At 41.5% G+C, this 20,559-nt stretch overlaps 1 protein-coding gene across 1 annotated transcript in view; it reads right to left on the reverse strand.

Moving 5' to 3' along the window:
- LOC100380741 (protein kinase C-binding protein NELL2a) overlaps positions 1-20,559 on the reverse strand; it is a 117,948-nt gene that overhangs the window by 77,583 nt on the left and 19,806 nt on the right. The window contains exons 3-8 of the mRNA XM_014148812.3: positions 19,698-19,848; positions 17,691-17,864; positions 15,919-16,015; positions 13,698-13,770; positions 13,402-13,484; positions 10,511-10,639 (exon numbers count right to left, since the gene is read on the reverse strand). Coding sequence (XP_014004287.2) covers positions 10,511-10,639; positions 13,402-13,484; positions 13,698-13,770; positions 15,919-16,015; positions 17,691-17,864; positions 19,698-19,848 — 707 coding nt within the window. The remainder of the gene's footprint in view (positions 1-10,510; positions 10,640-13,401; positions 13,485-13,697; positions 13,771-15,918; positions 16,016-17,690; positions 17,865-19,697; positions 19,849-20,559) is intronic.

Genomic DNA, 20,559 nt, shown 5'->3' on the forward strand with positions numbered 1-20,559 from the left:
TCTGAAGCTGGAGATTCCCATCTCCCTCACTAGCTTTAAGCACCAGCTGTCAGAGCAGCTCACAGATCACTGCACCTGTTCATAGCCCATCTGTATACAGCCCATCTATCTACCTCATCCCCATACTGTATTAATTTATTCTGCTCCTTTTGCACCCCAGTATCTCGACTTGCACATCCATCTTTTGCACATCTACCATTCCAGTGTTTAATTGCCATATTGTAATTACCCTGCCACCATGGCCTATTTATTGCCTTAATTCCCTTATTTTACCTAATTTGCACTCACTGTATATAGACTTTTTGTTTTCTTTTTATCTACTGTATTATTGACTGTATGTTTTGTTCATTCCATGTGTAACTCTGTGTTGTTGTATGTCTCTAACTGCTATGCTTTATCTTGGCCAGGTCGCAGTTGCAAATGAGAACTTGTTCTCAACTAGCCTACCTGGTTAAATAAAGGTGAAAAAATAATAATAACAATAAAATCGGCAAACTTAATGATGGTGTTGGAGTCGTGCCTGGCCGTGCAGCCATGAGTGAACAGGGACTACAGGAGGGGACTGAGCACACACCCCTGAAGGGCCCCTGTGTTGAGGATCAGGTGGCGGATGTGTTGTTACCTACCCTTACCACCTAGGTGGCGGCCCGTCATGAAGTCCAGGATTCAGGTGCAGAGAGAGGTGTTTAGTCCCAGAGTTCTTAGCTTAGTGATGAGCTTTGAGGGCCCAATACTGTTGGACACTTAGCTGTAGTCAATAAATAACATTCTCACATAAGTGTTCCTTTTGTCCAGGTGGGAAAGGGCAGTGTGGAGTGCAATAGAGATTGCATAATCTGTGGATCTGTTGGGGCGGTATGCAAATTGGAGTGGTTCTAGGGTTTCTGGGATAATGGTGTTTATGTGAGCCATGACCAGCCTTTCAAAGCACATCATGGCTACAGATGTGAGTGCTACGGGTTAGTAGTTTTAGGCAGGTTACCTTGGGCACAGGGACTACGGTGGTCTTTTAGGCAGGTTACCTTGGGCACAGGGACTATGGTGGTCTACTTGAAATATGTTGGCATTACAGACTCAGACAGGGAGAGGTTGGAAATGTCAGTGAAGACACTTGCCAGTTGGTCAGCGCATGCTCGGAGTACACATCCTGGTAATCTATTTGAATGTTGACCTGTTTAAAGGTCTTACTCACATCGGCTGCGGAGAGCATGATAACACAGTCGTCTGGAACAGGTGATCCTCTCATGCATGTTTCAGTGTTACTTGCCTCGAAGCAAGCAAAGAAGTAATTTAGCTCGTCTGGTAGGCTCGTGTCACTGGGCAGCTCACGGCTGTGCTTCCCTTTGTAGTCTGTAATAGTTTGCAAGCCGATAAGCGTCGGAGCTGGTGTAGTACAATTTGATCTTAGTCCTGTATTGACACTTTGCCTGTTTGATGGTTCATCGGAGGGCATAGTGGGATTTCTTATAAGCTTCCGGTTTAGTCTCGCTCCTTGAAAGCGGCAGCTCTACCCTTTAGTTCAGTGCAGATGTTGCCAGTAATTCATGGCTTCTGGTTGGGGTATGTACGTACAGTCATTGTACGCACATGAAGCCATTGACTGATGTGGTGTACTCCTCAATGCCATCGGAAGAATCCCAGGACATATTCCAGTCTGTGCTAGCAAAACAGTCCTGTAGCTTAGCATCTGCTTCATCTGACCACTTTTTTACTGACCGAGTCACTGGTGCTTCCTGCTATAATTTTTGCTTGTAAGCAGGAATCAGGAGGATAGAATTATGGTCAGATTTGCCAAATGGAGGGCGAGGGAGAGCTTTGTACGTGTCTCTGTGTGTGGAGTAAAGGTGGTCTACAGATTTTATCCCTCTAGTTGCACATTTAACATGCTGGTAGAAATGAGGTCAAACCGATTTAAGTTTCCCTGCATTCAAGTGCCCGGCCACTAGGAGCACCGCCTCTGGATGAGAGTTTCACTGTTTGTTTATGGCCATATAAGTTCATTGAGTGCGGTCTTAGTGCAAGCATCGGTTTGTGGTGGTAAACAGACAGCTACGAAGAATATAGATGAAAACTCTCTAGGTAGATAGTGTGGTCTACAGCTTATCATGAGACACTCTACCTCAGGCGAGCAAAACCTCGAGACTTCCTTAGATATCGTGCACCAGCTGTTGTTTACAAATATTCATAGACCGTCATCCCTTGTCTTACCAGAGGTTGCTGTTCTATCCTGCCGATACAGTGTACCGTGTACAGTGCCTTGCAAAAGTATTCACCCCCTTGGTATTTTTCCTATTTTGTTGCATTACAACCTGCAATTTAAATTGATTTTATTTGGATTTCTTGTAATGGACATACACAAAATAGTCCAAATTGGTGAAGTGAAATGAAAAAATAAGATGTTTTAAAAAATTATAAAAATATAAAAACCGTAAAAATGGTGCTTGCATATGTATTCACCCCCTTTGCTATGAAGCCCCTAAATAAGATCTGGTGCAACCAATGACCTTCAGAAGTCACATAATTAATTAAAGAAAGTCCACCTGTGTGCACTAAGTGTCACATGATCTGTCACATGATCTCAGTATATATACACACCTGTTCTGAAAGGCCCCAGAGACTGCAACACCACTAAGCAAGGGGCACCACCAAGCAAGCGGCACCATGAAGACCAAAGAGCTCTCCAAACAGGTCAGGGACAAAGTTGTGGAGAAGTACAGATCAGGGTTGGGTTATAAAAAAATATCAGAAACTTTGAACACAGAGCACCATTATATCCATTAATTTAAATTTGAAAGAATATGACACCACAACAAACCTGCCAAAAGAGGGCCGCCCACCAAAACTCACGGACCAGGCAATCATTAATCAGAAAGTTAACAAAGAGACTATAGATAACTCTGAAGGAGCTGCAAAGCTCCACAGTGGAGATTGGAGTACCTGTCCATAGGACCACTTTAAGACGTACACTCCACAGAGATGGGCTTTACGTAAGAGTGACCATAAAAAAGCCATTGCTTAAAGAAACAAATAAGCAAACATGTTTGGTGTTCGCCAAAAGGGATGTGGGAGACTCCCCAAACATATGGAAGAAGGTTCTCTGGTCAGATGAGACTAAAATTGAGCTTTTTGGCCATCAAGGAAAACCCTATGTCTGGCGCAAACCCAACACCTCTCATCATTTACATTTACATTTACATCATTTAGCAGACACTCTTATCCAGAGCAACTTACAAGCAATTACACTTGACATGTGGACTGACAATTTTTGAAAAATAGAATACTTGTGCCTTACAGCCCATTACATAAATGAAGAGTGGATGTTATCCACCACAGAGTAGGGCAGAGCAGCTCAAAAATGCAGATCACATAAGACCAGCTATTGTGAAAGAATACTTGTGGATCTTGTTGTCATCACCTCGAGAACACCATCCCCACAGTGAAGCATGGTGGTGGCAGCATCATGCTGTGGGGATGTTTTTCCATCGTCAGGGACTGGGAAACTGGTCAGAATTGAAGGGATGATGGATGGCGCTAAATACAGGGAAATTCTTGAGGGAAACCTGTTTCAGTCTTCCAGAGATTTGAGACTAGGACGGAGGTTCACCTTCCAGCAGGACAATGACCCTAAGCATACTGCTACAGCAACACTCAAGTGGTTTAAGGGGAACATTTAAATGTCTTGGCATGGCCTAGTCAAAGCCGAGACCTCAATCCAATTGAGAATCTGTGTGTAAGGGGTGTGAACTGGCGGCAGAGAAGTCAGACGCAGGAGAGAAATAACTGTGTTTCCAACGGCGCAGTTTATTAACGAAACCCACCGGAAAACAGAATAATAAAATAAATGGGTACATAACCCAACGCACACCAGGACAGACGTGCACAAGCACTTACAATATACAATCACCGACGAGGACATGAGGGGGGAACAGAGGGTTAAATACACAACATGTAATTGATGGGATTGGAACCAGGTGTGATGGAAGACAAGACAAAACCAAAGGAAAATGAAAAGGGGATCAGCGATGGCTAGAAAGTCGGTGACTTCGACAGCCGAACGCCGCCCGAACAACGAGAGGGACCAACTTCAGCGGAAGTCGTGACACTGTGGTATGACTTAAAGATTGCTGTACACCAGCGGAACCCATCCAACTTGAAGGAGCTGGAGCAGTTTTGCTTTGAAGAATGGGCAAAAATCCCAGTGGCTAGATGTGCCAAGCATATAGGGTCATACCCCAAGAGACTTGCAGCTGTAATTGCTGCAAAAGGTGGCTATACAAAGTATTGACTTTTGGGGGGTGAATAGTTATGCACACTCAAGTTTCCGTTTTTTTTCTAATTTCTTGTTTATTTCACAATAAAAAATATTTTGCATCTTCAAAGTGGTAGGCATGTTGTGTAAATCAAATGATGCAAACCCCCCAAAAATCTATTTTAACTCCAAGTTGTAAGGCAACAAAATAGGAAAAATGCCAAGGGGGTGAATACCTTCGCAAGGCACTGCTATTCATGTCGTCCATCTGAAGGTGACCCTTTATCCTTTGGAACCACACAATTACCAGGTGGACAGTAGGCCTCTTGAAGCGATAGAGGAAATCAACAAGATCCACAAGTATTCTTTCACAATAGCTGGTCTTATGTGATCTGCATTTTTGAGCTGCTCTGCCCTACTCTGTGGTAGATAACATCCACTCTTCATTTATGTAATGGGCTGTATGTAAGGCACAAGTATCCTATTTTTCTAAAATTGTCAGTCCACATGTCAAGTGTAATTGCGCCATTTTATTTACCAAAGTTCTCTCAACTCCAGGACCACCCACCAGCTGATTTTGTTAAGCCTGATGCAGGACTCTAGTGTGATAGGAGAAAGACTGACAAACATTTATACCTCCATTAATTTACAAAAGGATAGTCTAATAGCTAGGCTAGGTGTGAAAAAGCCCCCAAATTGTGCCACAGTTTAGACTACCGATAGATACTGTGGTCAGTCAGAGTCGAGTCCTATTGTGAAGTGTAGCCTAATGGCCAAAAAAAGGGCGAACTTGCAATGTATTTGATGCTTAAGTACTCCAAAGTACTCAATATCACAGACCAGATTTACCCTTACGAAAAATGCATCAATCCCTACTATTATATCAAATGCATCAATCCCTACTATTACATCAATACCTATTATAATCCACATAGTAATTAAAACAAAATTAGCTGTAGCGAGAGGAGAGACAGCATGCTAAAGACAATCAGAAAGAGTGTCTTTAACTTCGCAGTATAATATAACTTATTTTGAACGGAAGCCAGAAATGAGTGAGTCACTCAGCCCTATTTATTTAACTAGGCAAGTCCATTAAGAACAAATTCTTTTTTTCAATGACATCCTAGGAATAGTGGGTTAACCTCTTGACGGTCGCCTAGGATAGGGGGCGCTACAGCGCTTTTTGAAAAAAAATTGTGCCCATTTGAAACGGCCTCCTAGTCAAACTCAGAAGCTAGGATATGCATATAATTATTACCTGTGGATAGAAAACACCCTAAAGTTTCTAAAACTGTTTGAATGGTGTCTGTGAGTATAACAGAACTCATATGGCAGTCAAAACCCCGAGACCGATCGTAACAGGATGTGGAATTCTGAATTGCGGACTCAACTTCACCACTTTGCCTGTAATTCACACAGTGAGCAATGGTTCATTGAGCACTTCCTATTGCTTCCACTAGATGTCCCCAGTCTTTACAAAGTGATTTGAGCCTTCTACTGTGAAAACTGAATGAATGAGACGCAGTGGAACGTGGTCACATGAGGAGGGCTACCACCATTATGACGCCGGCGCCCCTGGCTACCCTCCCCTTTCGAAACGTTTTGAAAGACAATGCAATCATCCCCCTTGAATCTTATTGGAGCTCTGGTTGAAAAAGGCCCTAAAGATTTATGTTATACAACGTTTGACATGTTTGAACGAACCTAAATAAAAAAAAAATGAATTTTTTCGAAAGAGCTGTCCCACGCACAACGGAAGTTTTGGAGCAGCCTTCAGAACGCGCTAACAAGAACAAGCTATTGGAACATAAAGGATTCATTTTTTCGAATGAAAATACATTTGTTGTGGACCTGGGATTCCTGGAAGTGCTTTCTGATGAAGACAATCAAAGGTAAGGGATTATTGACAATAGTATACAAGACTAGATTTGATATGGGATTGTTCCAAGATGGTGCTGACCTGTATTGCTAGCCTATTTTCTGAGTATCGCATCCCCTTTTATCGCAAAGTGTGATTACCCAGTAAAGTTATTTTTAAATCTGGCATTACAGGTGCTTTCAAGAGATATTCATCTATAAATCTTAGAATGACAATATTACATTTTAAAAATGTTTTCGAATAGTAATTTAGTAAATTGTAGCGCTGTTTCACCGGATGCATTTGAGGGAAAATAGTTAGTCAACGTTACGCGCCGATGTAAAATGCTGTTTTTATATATAAATATGAACTTTATCGAACAAAAGTGTGTGTGTGTGTGTATATATACACACACACACACACACACACACACACACACACACACACACACACACACACACACACACACACACACACACACACACACAGCTCTGAAGTGACAACGATTCTGAAGAGTCTGCTTAGGAGACAAATACTCTCAATAATAAAAATCGAGTTTAAGTTACCTGTGATGAATGCTGAAAACAAAAACGGTAATTTCTATATGCAGGAAATCCTATTTTAATAATGGGTATGGTAAGAATTGACTACCAAAGTGCGAGTCATAATTCCCATGACACCTTCTAGCAAAATCTGAAAAGCGGTTTCTTCATTTATTCCATAGGATATTTTTAGATTAACTTAAAATAAGGTCTGTGTTTGGTTTAGGCTTACACCACCTTGCCAATTTTATAACTGTGTAGATATCCATAGGATATAACTCTGATCAATATAAGCGAAGATAATTTATTTTGTAGAGTGAATTTATGAAAATATGTTGACAAACGTTACCTAGTGAGATTTACACGGGTATCAAAAAGCCGAGGCGGTTTAAGCACAAAACACAGACCTTATTTGAAGTAGATCAAGACATTCTCTATGGAAGACATGAACGGTAAAATAACGAAGGAACCCCTTTCAAGTTCAGCCGCAAGTTATTACAGGAATTATGACGCGTCGACTATTTCTCTCTAAATCATATACCTTTGACTATTACGAGCCTGCTGCTGCCTACCACCGCTCAGTCAGACTGCTCTATCAAATATCCAATCATAGACTTAACTATAATATAATAAACCTTAGGTCATTAATATGGTCAAATCCGGAAACTCTCATCTCGAAAACATTATTCTTTCAGTGACATACGGAACCGTTCCGTATTTTATCTAACGGGTGGCATCCATAAGTCTAAATATTCCTGTTACATCGCACAACCTACAATGTTATTTCATAGTTCCGTAAAATTCTGGCAAATTAGTTCGCAACGAGCCAGATTCTGTATACCCTGATTCTGCGTGCAACGAACGCAAGAGAACTGACACAATTTCACCTGGTTAATATTGCCTGCTAACCTTGATTTCTTTTAGCTAAATATGCAGGTTTAAAAATATATACTTCCGTGTATTGATTTTAAGAAAGGCATTGATGTTTATGGTAAGGTACAGTCGTGCAACGATTGTGCTTTTTTTTCGCAAATACGCTTTTGTTAAATCATCCCCGTTTGGCGAAGTCTGCTGTCTTTGTTATGAAGAAATAGTCTTCACAGTTCGCAACAAGCCAGGCGGCCCAAACTGCTGCATATACCCTGACTCTGTTTGCAAGAGAAGTGACACATTTTCCCTAGTTAAAAGAAATTCATGTTAGCAGGCAATATTAACTAAATATGCAGGTTTAAAAATATATACTTGTGTATTGATTTTAAAAAAGACATTGATGTTTATGGTTAGGTACACGTCGGAGCAAAGACAGTCCTTTTTTGCGAATGCGCACCACATTGATTATATGCAAAGCAGGACAGGCTAGATAAACTAGTAATATCATCAACCATGTGTAGTTAACTAGTGTTTATGATTGATTGATTGTTTTTTTATAAGATAAGTTTAATGCTAGCTAGCAACTTACCTTGGCAATGTAAAGCAGGTGGTTAGAGCGTTGGGCTAGTTAACGTAAGGTTGCATCCCCAAGCTGACAAGGTAAAAATCTGTCGTTCTGCCCCTGAACAAGGCAGTTAACCCACCGTTCCTAGGCCGTCATTGAAAATAAGAATGTGTTCTTTAACTGACTTGCCTAGTTAAATAAAGGTAAAAAAAAAATATATATAAAAATGTAATAAAAAAAATAAAAAAAATAAATAAAAAAAATATATATAAAAAATAAATTAATAATAATAATAAAAAAAAGATATATAAAAAATAAATAAATAATACATTTAAATATATTTAAAAAATAATAATAGTAAAATAGTAAAAATAGTAAAAAAATCGGCAAATCGGTGCCCAAAAATACCGATTACCGATTGTTATGAAAACTTGAAATCGGCCCTAATTAAATCGGCCATTCGGTCGACCTCTAGTCTCAAGTACAACCAATATTAAAAACAGTCAAATGCATTTGTGAATTCAATTGTGTTGCGGTTTATTCATTGTTTAATTATTCAAGGCTCCCTTTGTTATATCGTTTTAGAACTAAAATGCTTTAATGTATTTTAAGACATGGATGACTTGTATGCTGTGTGATTACACGCACAAATTAATGAATGATTGATTGATATACTTTATATTGATGTATGCCTTTATGCCAATAAGTAAGTTACGCTAAAACAACTACAGTAAACAAGACACTTAGGTCTACAGCTCCATGTAATTTCAATAACTTAACTTCTCAAAGATGTCCTCTGCTGGTCCAACTAGCATTAACTAGCATTAATGGAGACAATGGCTGAGAGTAAAATACTATGACGTCATGCACTCCAACGTGCCACACCATTCTGCAGCACCCTGCAAGCTGTGCTGCAGTATGATGCAACTTTTAAAGGAAGAACCACTGTATGTGACTGATCCACCATAACTGATAACATCTTAATGCCGTGACCTTTGAGTTTCAAAGGTCGCGGCTAATTGCCACACATAAGGTAACGAACACGTCTATCTAATGGCATAATTGCAGTCTGCATCAGGGAAGTGACACGTCGATGAGCACCGATGATTCATTAGACGAACGGGGCGGAACGAATCGCAGACGACAATTATCATCTGTCGAGAGTAATTAGGTGCAATGTAGTGAGAGATGTGATTTACTCACATTATACCAATGTAATGTACTGAGAAATATGTGATCTCCTCAGTTTATCTCAGCTGCAGGTGCTAAGCCACAGATCCACCCCATTGGCTCATTTCAGGAGTCCAGTGGCATAGAAAGTAATGCATGTCCTATAGCTGGGAGAGTGACAGAGGTGAAATCTCTTTTGATGTGGTAAATAACCCCAGCCCTCTCATAAGTATTCACGCTCCTTTGACATACTTGGTGAAGAGGAAAGTAGACCCTTGAGAGGGTCTGTCCAGCATAGCTTAGTCCTGGTGCTCTGTTTAATCCTAGTTACTGTGTATGTTTTCTATAATTCCTCAGTGTTTTCTGTGCTGTTTTCTTTAAATATCTAGGGCAACACTCCTCTCAAACCAATGAAGTAATGAGAACATAAGCCATCAACAATGGAGTACTGCCCCCCCCCCCCCCCCCCCCCACCAACAATTGATTAACAGAAGACAAAAACATAGGCAGGGTCAACAATGGGATTGAATCCCTCACACACACACACACACGTTTGTTTTACTATCTTTGTGGGGACCAAAAAATTGATTCCCATTCAAAATCCTATTTTCCCTAACCCCTAACCATGACCCCAATCACTAAAATAGCCTTTTTCCTTATGGGGACTGGTGAAATGTCAGCACTTCTGAAGCCCACAAGGATAGTAAAACCAAATGCAAGCACACATACACACACCAGTTATATACAATGAGTGTACAAAGCATTAAGAACACCTTCCTAATATTGAGTGCACCCCCGCCCCTTTTGCCCTCCGAACAGTCTCAATTTATTGGGGCATGGACTTTACAACGTGGCAAAAGCGTTCCACAGGGATACTGACCCATGTTGACTCTAATGCTTCCCACAGATGTGTCAAGTTGGCTGGATGTCTTTTGGTTGGTGAACCATTCTTGATACACACGGGAAACTTTTGACTTGCCCATTTACCCTCTGAATGGCACACATACACAATCCATGTCTCTATTGTCTAAAGGCTTAAAAATCCTTCTTTAACCGGTCTCCTACCCTTCATCTACACTGATTGAAAGTGGATTTAACAAGTGACATCAACAATCCAAGCTTTCACCTGGACTCCCCTGGTCAGTTTATTTCATGGAAATAGCAGGTGTTCATAATATTTTGTACAGTCAGTGTACACATACTGTACACACACACACACACACACACACACGCACACAAACACACACATAGCCCACCGTGCATGTGCAGTTCCTGCAGCCATCTGTCAATGATTCGTCCTCTCTGTAGACGACCCCCTTGACGCTGCAGGTCCTCTCACAGTAGCATCCATCCAGACCATTCATCATCTCCTCTGCTCTGGACAGCTGGCCAAGCCAGGCCCAGATACAAAGGGAGGGAGGGGGATGGAGGGAGGGAGAGGGTCTCAGATCGGTGCATATAATCCATCTATATCAGTGGTCACCAACCTGTTGATCTCCAAGGCATTCCTAGTTGATCCCCAAACATTTCTGTAAAAACCCAACGGTAAAGCCTTGCGTTCCTATGTTTTTTATTTGTTTTGTGCTGTTGGCTGGAGGGGCACTTGATTCAGCAGCCCTAGCCCCGGAAAGGCAAAGTGTTCCCATTTTTAACCATTTCATGTGTCTGAAGGTAGAACTCCGCCTACCGGGCAGGCCCAGAGAAGATCAAGTGAACCCATAGGCTTACCGCTGGCCAATCAGATAGCTCAGACCACTGAGCTATCTGTGTCTGCACAGTTTCCTTGAGCCATAGACTGTAAAAAGAAATCTCGAACGCACAGCAAAACTTAAAACCATGACTAGAGAGAGACTCAACACATATAGAAAACGGCTGCTGTTTTTAAAAGTATGTTCATGTTTAAATTGTTATTCAGCACTGTCAACACTTTGTTCAACACTTTTATAAGCCATAAAATGCACGTTCTCGCTACTTCCACTCACGATACAACCAGCACTGCAATGAATGAGTATAGCAAATTATTTCCGATAAGCTTGCGTTGTTATTATTATTATGCTCTCTCAGCGGTGCCTCATAAGTAATACAACAAATGATCTACTACCAGTGTGATCATACACCTACATTTTGTAAATATAATTTCAAAATGGTCTGAGAAGAACAACAATGGCAAGTCAATTCAAGCTTAGCCAATATGCAATGATAATGTATTGGGCCTATAGCCTACTGCACAAACGTCATTGTTACAGAACTGTTTTTGATTGGTTAATGTTGCATAAGCTTACATTTTCTAAGTTATGTAAAAAAAAATCTGAGTGGTAGATCTCAGCTTGCATTTTGACTCAGAAAGCGATCTTGACTCAGAAAAGGTTGGTGACCACTGATCTATATACACATGAAACGCATTCTACTTTGTTACAGTCAACCATGCACTAATGGAGATCTACAGTGTATGACATCATCAAAGTAGATTCATATACATTGCCTTTGGAAAGTATTCAGATCCCTTGACTTTTTCCACATTTTGTTAGGTTACAGCCTTGTTCTAAAACTGAACCCCCCTAAAAATGTATCAATCTACACACAATACCCCATAATGACAAAGCAAAAACAGGTTTTTAGACATTTTTGCTAATTTATTTAAAATACCAAACTGAAATATCACATTTACATAAGTATTCAGACCCTTTACTCAGTACTTTGTTGAAGCACCTTTGGCAGCAATTACAGCCTTGAGTATTCTTGTGTATGACGCTACAAGCTTGGCACACCTGTACTTGGGGAGTTTCTCCCATTTTTCTCTGCAGATTCTCTCAAGCTCTGTCAGGTTGGATGGGAGAGTTGCTGCACAGCTATTTTCAGGGTCTCTCCAGAGATGTTCCTTCGAATTCAAGTCCGGGATCTGAAGTCCGGGCCCTGGCTGGGCCACTCAAGGACATTCAAAGACTTGTCCCGAAGCCACTGCTGTGTTGTCTTGGCTGTGTGCTTAGGGTTGTTGACCTGTTGGAAGGTGGACATTCACCCCAGTCTGAGGTCCTGAGTGCTCTGGAGCAGGTTTTCATTAAGGATCTCTGTACTTTGCGCTGTTCATCTTTGCCTCGATCCTGACTAATCTTCCAGTCCCTGCTGCTGAAAAACATCCCTACAGAATGATGCTGCCACCACCATGCTTCACCGTAGGGATGGTGCCAGGTTTCCTCCAGACGTGACGCTTGGCTTTCAGGCCAAACAGTTCAATCTTGGTTTCATCAGACCAGTCAATCTTGTTTCTCATGGTCTGAGTCTTTAGGTGCCTTTTGGCAAACTCCAAGCGGGCTGTCATGTGCCTCTTACTGAGGAGTGGCTTCCGTCTGGTCACTCTACCATAAAGGCCTGATTGGTGGAGTGCTGCAGAGATGGTTGTCCTTCTGGAAGGTTCTCCCATCGCCACAGAGAAACTCTAGAGCTCTGTCAGCGTGACCATCGGGTTCTTGGTCACCTCCCTGACCAAGACCCTTCTCCCCTGATTGCTCAATTTGACCGGGCGGCCAGCTCTAGGAAGAGTCTTGGAGTTCCAAACTTCTTCCATTTAAGAATGATGGAGGCCACTGTGTTCTTGGGGACCTTCAATGCTTGAGAAATGTTTTGGTACCCTTCCACCGATCTGTGCCTCGACACAATCCTGTCTCGGAGTTCTATGGACAATTCCTTTGACCTCATGGCTTGGTTTTTGTTCTGACATGCACTGTCAACTGTGGGACCTGATATAGACAGGTGTGTGCCTTTCCAAATCATGTCCAATCAATTGAATTTACCACAGGAGGACTCCAATCAAGTTGCAGAAACATTTCAAGGATGATCAATGGAAACATTTTTGAGTCTTATACCAAAGGGTCTGAATACTTATGTAAATAAGGTATTTCTGTTTCTAAAAACGTGTTTTCGCTTTGTCATTATGGGGTATTGTGTGTACATTGCTGAGGTTTATTTTTTTTTAAATCCATTTCAGAATAAGGCTGTAACGTATCAAAATATCGAATACTTTCCAAAGGCACTGTAGGTAGACAATAGATGCCCTTTGATGGTAAATGAAACTTGTTGAAACAGAAATGAATAGCCTGAGGTATCAGCCTTGACAACAAAGGTTTATGATCAGGATACATTACAGTACCTTGCTGGATGTTTTGGCTAAGATATCCTGCAGTTCCATGATCTTCTGCACCAGTCCGTGGAAGTCATTGCAGGTTGGGCAAGCTAGAAAAGACCAGACCACAGAGACAACATGTTTACACATAACGTTGTTACAGGTGAATAAAATTGTAATATGACTGCACCAATAAGTAGTGGAATGGTATCAAATAGATCAAACAAATGATTTCCAGGTGTTTGATACCATTCCATTTGCTCCGTTCCGGGCATTATTATGAGCCGTTCTCCCCTCAGCAACCTCCTACAGTGTGGACTTACTCCGGTTGAGATCTGGGCACTGGGAGATGAATCCCTGAGGCATGACTAATATCTGAACGTCCTGCATTACACCCTGCAGACACACATAGAAAAAAAACAGTGGCTTAGTTACAGTGAGCACAGAGCGTAATGTCTCGTCTGACTAAATGTGTCCTACTTGATCACAGATAGCACCCCTAAATGAGAGGATAGCCGTCATCACAGTGCAGTGGATGGTGTTATATAAAGAGAAGCTAGGACAACTACATGTGCAATAGGTAGAAAATAGATGAGAGATGGTCTAATATTCTTAACACACACACACACACACACACACACACACACACACACACACACACACACACACACACACACACACACACACACACACACACACACACACACACACACACACACACACACACACACACCAATAAATACTGTGCTATAAGTAAACAAATGTATTAAATATTTAGTGAAGTTTACTGTTACTGGAAATGTATGTTTCAATAGCAGGGAGGGAGTCTGACAAGTTTATTCTGAGTTAATGTGCTCTCTGGACTGGTACAGCCTGATGTCTGTTGAGATAATTGGACTGAAATGGGATGTAAATTGAACCAATAATGAATGTAATTGCAATTTCTGTTTTCTCCTGATTCCCTTTGATAAGCATAGCTATGAGATACACATTAAATTTGATTCATAGGTATCCTCATTGTATAGCCTATCATCGTATGGTCGAAGCACAAATCCAGACACTCAGTAACCATGGAAACCTGGCCCATCTCATTCCTTGAGTGCATGTACTTCTCTTACAGAAGTGGAGCCACGCAACTTATGAGAATATATATTTTTTTTATTGTCTTGCCACTTTAATTTACTGGCCATGAATTAAAATCCAAAGAAACCAATTAGCTGATTCCTTATGGCAACATCATGCGAGATGGAAGCAGGCATGAGTCATGTTTTGTTAAACATGTTTCCATCTCCCGGTAATTTAGACTAACTCAGTGGAAGGCTGAAAAACCATTAGACTAGGGACGATAATGCATGTATGTATCACTGATGAATGTGTGCATTTAGTGTGAAAGGTTATTGAGTGTATGATTACTAACTAGCTACTTTCCAGATGTAGACTACAGCTGTAAACCACACACAGTGTCTTCTAATGAAAGATGAAGATCTAAATGCAACTAAATTGGTAATCAATTGTGAATGATTCATCTTATGGACTTCTCCTTCACACACATCATGGTATATTATACATGTAGGATGCTATAATATCGAACTGCTGAATGGGTATCATCCCATCTCTGTGATAAAAGTGTTTGCCACTATACTGCTGGGGATGCAATTTTTGCTTCCTCTAAACCCCCATCCAAACCGAGAGAAAGAATGTCTGATCGTTAATGAAGGAGTTTTCCCTTAGATGAGATGTGGCTTTCCTTTCCCAGCACTAATCAGGGCTTCAGAGGCACGAAAGGGGGAGGTGTGGTGGGCACACGTCAAGATTAGTGGGTGACCTCCAAGTCTTCTTTCATCTGCCAATTAACGCAGAGGAAATGCAACAGCCAGGAGCGTCACACAAAATTATACACACGCAGTTCAACACACAGACACACAAACACGTTCTGCCTGACAGCAAACAAAAAGTAGTACCAGTGTGGTTAAAATAGGTAAAATCCGACATTAAAGCTGACATTATACTCTAAGTTATCAATATGGGAAGGATGTTCCCATGTGGATTAAACCGCTGTGATTGGTGATACATGTCTTCACATCTGATAAACAATGGACCGTGTTTAATGAGCACGGTCCAGAGAGTTTAATGATTTCTCCCAAATCAGTGTTAGTGGGATAATTACGGCAGCAATGCATAGAGCGGCAGACTAGGGGGAAACAATTTATGGGACAAAAATGTAAATGTATTCTTAGCAGTGAGGGAGAGAAAGGAGAAAGAATGCACAAATTACATTGACAGTCTTGAGAAAATGTGAGCAATTAAATTCCCAGCCATAATAAATAAAACACGTCCAGGGCTAAACAACCGAGGATGGGAAGGGGGGTGCTGGGTATGTACCAGGGTGGCATGTGGGAAAACAACGTCCATGAGCCAACGCGCTTAATTTCCTCTTCAATTATTTGAATAATTTATCAAGCAGCATCAGCACCGTTTATGCCACACCGTCAAACCTAAGCCACCATGAAGAGTCTTCAGCTTTACAAAACATGTCATATTTACCTTGAAAAAGCCATGGGTGCTGCTCCGCTGCCCTAACCAGAAAGTTGTGTCCTCAGGGATGTCCATGAATGGGATCTCCACCACCCTCTCATAGATCCTACAGAGACGGAAAGACAGGAACGGGTCAGCAAAACATGATTACTGCTCATCATAAAACATACTGTATTTGCCAACCACACCACACCTTCTAATACAATAACCACTAAAGCTTGTAACAGTAATAATATGTGACCCATTTCAGGAAACTAGGCGTTTGTCGCAAGTCATGACTTCACAGGAGAGCCATTCTTTTTTTTCTTAATCAAAATGTGTTTTTTTGGTAGAAATGCCTTCTGGAACATGTAAACTTTCATGTGCCTTAATAAGAAACGTATATGCCATCTCTAAATACGCATACAACTTTACAATTATGAGCCTTGTTGGTTAAGCCACAGAAAAAGTCAGCAACCTTTCCACTAGCCATGATTGGCTGAGATAATGAGTGGGCTAGACATGCCGAAAGAGGAGTTCGGATTGGTCTGACATATAAAGGGCTTCTGTCTATTTGAGTTGGTCAGTCTGTGTTGGTAATCCTGATGAACGAGGCTTTTTTAAAAATGTATTGTGTAGTGGAGCTGCGTAAGTGTTGCTCACCACTTTCTGGAGGATCGAGTTTTGAAATCAGTGGAATTGGAGTATGATAGCTAAAGAGATGGAGAAAACACCGGATTACATCTTCAAACTAAGGGCAACCGTGGCATGGCATCCGTGACAGGGAGACGCATCCATCATGCATGATGATGTATATGGGTAAGATAGTCTAGCTAGCTACATTTTCAGATATTACAAGTTTCTAATTTTGTCAGAAAGTGTTTTCATTTCAAGCTAAAGTGTACTGTTAGCTAGCTATCTAACGTTAGCTGGCTGGCTCCCTAGCTAACGTTACGTGTATGACGTTATTATTCGTATCCCAGAGTCGTTTGCTTTGCTAGTTAGACCCTAACGTTAGCTAGTTAACATTGAACCTGGTTGGTTAGCTCCCAGCAGATTCATGCAGGGTACTAGCGACATGATTTGGCACGATGTTCATTGTAGCTAACGTTAGCTGGCTGGATCGTTAGCTAACGTTACGTGACGTGTGTGATCTTATACGTTGTTAACCTAGCTAGGTTCATTGTTTACCTAGCTAGCTAGCTACATGTCTTAAGCTAAAGTATAAAACACCCATTGAATATGGCCGGTGTCAGCAAACGTCGGCAAAAAAGCGTCATGAAATTGTTGCCAGCAGAGCTGGTTAGGCTGTTTTCATGCTATCCAGAGTTAAACAAATCATCAAGTGTGCGCTTTGAACGCTCCGAGAGCGAAACGAGATGGGTGGGGCTCAAGCTTCAGAGGGTGTGAACGATGCTGAATGGGTGTAGACAAAGAAGAGCTCTTCACTAGATACCAAAACATTCAGAAAACATTCTCAAACGTGAGTTTACAAGTTTATCAACTTTCAAAGCATAATTACTTTCCCATTGTTCCTCAGAAATGCAGTGTATGATATACCATTTTGTAGCTCTGAGTCTCTACTTTTATCCAATGTAAAAAAAAGAATTTAAAAAAAAGTTGCTACATAAGACCAAATCCAGGTGAGTCACATATTTGATTAAATTGATTGGTAATAATGCCTCTAACATTAAAATACACCCTCTTCAGTCATCATATTCCCTACTTATTATAGGTAGTTCATACTGGGAATAATACCGGATTAAATGAAACATGGTTATATCTCAGTACATTTAGTCTACCTGTTGCAGTCAACGTGCAGTATGATGTGGGAGGCGCTGACAGCCACAGAAACCTTGTGCCATTGTCCGTCTGCCAGGCTGTAGGGAAACACCTCGGTGTGGGCCTTCTGACCCTTGGTGCGGTAGTGGAGACGCACCTCATTGCGCTGCCCACTGCTCTCCAACTCCAGGAACCTGAAGGGACGAGCAGACAGAATATGGATGGAGAGACGAATTGATATGGACACAAGTTTGTCTAAAGTGGATCCTGAAAGAATGATCAGATGGAATATGGCGAGAGAAAATGCTACGCACATACACTACATGGCTAAAAGTATGTGGACAACTAACTGTTCGTCGAACATCTCATTCCAAAATCATGGGCATTAATATGGAGTTGGTCCCCCCTTTGCTGATATAACAGCAGCTGTTGGAAGGTTTTCCAATAGATAGAAAATGTTTACGCACTACGTGCTTCAGCACTCGCCGGTCCCCTTCTGTGAGCTTGTGTGGCCTACCTATTCGCGTCTGAGCAGCTGTTGTTCCTAGACATTTCCACTTCACAATAAAGGCACTTACAGTTGACCGGGGCAGCTCTAGCAGGGCAGAAATTTGACAAACTGACTTGTTGGAAAGGTGGCATCCTATGACAGTGCCACGTTGAAAGTTACTGAGCTCTTCAGTACAGGCCATTCTACTGCCAATGTTGGTCTATGCCGATTGCATGGCTGTGGGCGCGATATTATACACCTGTCAGTAACGGCTGTGGCTGAAGTAGCCAAATCCACCAATTTGAAGGGGTGTCCACATACTTTTGGCCATGTAGTGCACGTGCACACACACACTACCCAATTCAACCACAACATCACTAACAGAGGTAAAAAGGCAGTAAAATTGAGGACAGACCACACCCATAACTCTACAGATAGCTGAACATTTCCTGTTCATTCCCTGAATCAGAATCCTTCCAGTAAAGTGGATTGTGCACCGCACTCACCCCATGGTAAATTATAAGTGCTTCACCCTGTTTCAAAGAATCATGACACATTCCTCTGTAGATCTGCAAACCCTTTCAAGATCCAATCACTTGAAGTGCAAGCTTAATGCTCCTCAACGGCTGTCAAGGACAGCTTCAGCGAGACAACACTAATGCATATGTGTAATGTGAGTGAGAGGAGTAAACTCATTGGTACATTTGTATTCCAGGAAACCCCTGCCTTCATTCTGTCTAGTCCGTTGAGATTCCCCATGTGAAGTAGCGACACTAATGGAAAGAGCTGACAGAGTTGCCAATACAGCTCTGGCTTTAAAGACTTCTACTCACTTCAAAGCATTATTCAAAAGAAAAACAGCCATTTAGAAGAACTGTAGCGGTGGAGTGGATTTATCTACAAACCGAATCTAATGAGTTATTGTCCTCCAGCCATGCACAATATACCAGCTGCACAAATCCAGTAACACTGCCTGCCGAGATCACCCAACAACCCATTTCTAAACCAAAAGAAACAATGGTTCTGTAGCGTGAACACACATCCTGCACACAGTCTGGCTCAGCTAATCAGAGCTGGGGAAAGTCATTAACATCGCTATGAGGTCTTTACTCTGCGCTGACTTTAATATACACAGTTCAATCAACACATTATGTGGCGTCCTGACTGGAAAACAGATCAGCATACTAGCTAACTAACTGTTCACAATCACCACGGTTGTGTGTTTAGTTTGGTGATGTACTAGGAATAAAGTGTTGGTGTAATTTGCTTTTTCTGTACAGCATTCTTTAGTCTGTTTTGTCATCTGATTCCTGCTGCACTAACAGATTTACAAAAACACAAAAATACTGTATGTACCCTCAACACATTTTACGCACAAATGACAATCCCATATTTTGTTTAAAGGACTTCACTGCAAAGGTGAACCATTCATACTCTGACCAGTGTGTTTTATGAGGACTCTGGCATTGTGGTCAGTGGGTATTGTGAGGACTCTAGCATTGTATTCAGTACGTATTTGTAATGGCTCTGGCCGTACCTCTGTTCAGAGTGGTGGATGGAGAGGATGACCCCAGAGTTGAAGTGCTCCTGTTTCAGGGTGACCACAACGGTGAACTCCCTCCGGCCCCTCAGCTTCTGGAGCATCCGCTCAGACACATCCTCAGGAGCCTTCACCTCTCTGGACGAACCTGGGGAAAGGGTGGTTGGCAGTTTGGTCATTAAAAAGGCAATATTGTAGTAGCACTTGAGCATTCAAATACATTAGCATTATTTATGTAGGCATTTCATTTCCATGTGCTTTCATTCATTACAGGTTATCATTGTTGCAAAATACAAAGGATATTCATGATTGTTCAACCATAGTGCCATATTAGAAATTAAGGATTATTTCAACCAGTATAATGTGTTTAGATTAATAACAGGGAGATAGATCAGTGTTACACCGTGGCTCGGGATAAGAGTGTCTACTAAATTACTAAAATGTAAATGTGTCTCAACTGAAGCCAAACAGCCAGAACAGAGAAACAAACCCACGTTAGCGTGATTCACAAATGCGTCAGTTGTTGGTACAGACAGTTAAAATAAGTATTTCAACACAGCTTGAAACTATCCACTCTTGAAATTACAGCAGAACACATCTGTCTGTTTTAGAAAATACAAACAAAAGACGTCAGCTCCTCTGAAGCTGAACAATCTCCGATAAGCAGCTTCAGAGCTGCACGTTTTGAGCTCAGCTTGAAGAAGAAAGAAAAAGGAAGGAAGAAATAGGAAGAAGAAAGATTAAAGAAGATGAAGAAAGAAGGAAGAAGTGCGGTGGACATTCAGATCTCTGTGTAGCCTGGCTAGTCTGTAGCTAGTCTTCTGTTCTCCAGTCCCACTAGTGTGCCACCTTCTCCCCC

This window comes from Salmo salar, chromosome 16 (genome assembly GCF_965601325.2).
Source record: "Salmo salar chromosome 16, fSalSal1, whole genome shotgun sequence".
Classification (NCBI taxonomy): domain Eukaryota; kingdom Metazoa; phylum Chordata; class Actinopteri; order Salmoniformes; family Salmonidae; genus Salmo; species Salmo salar.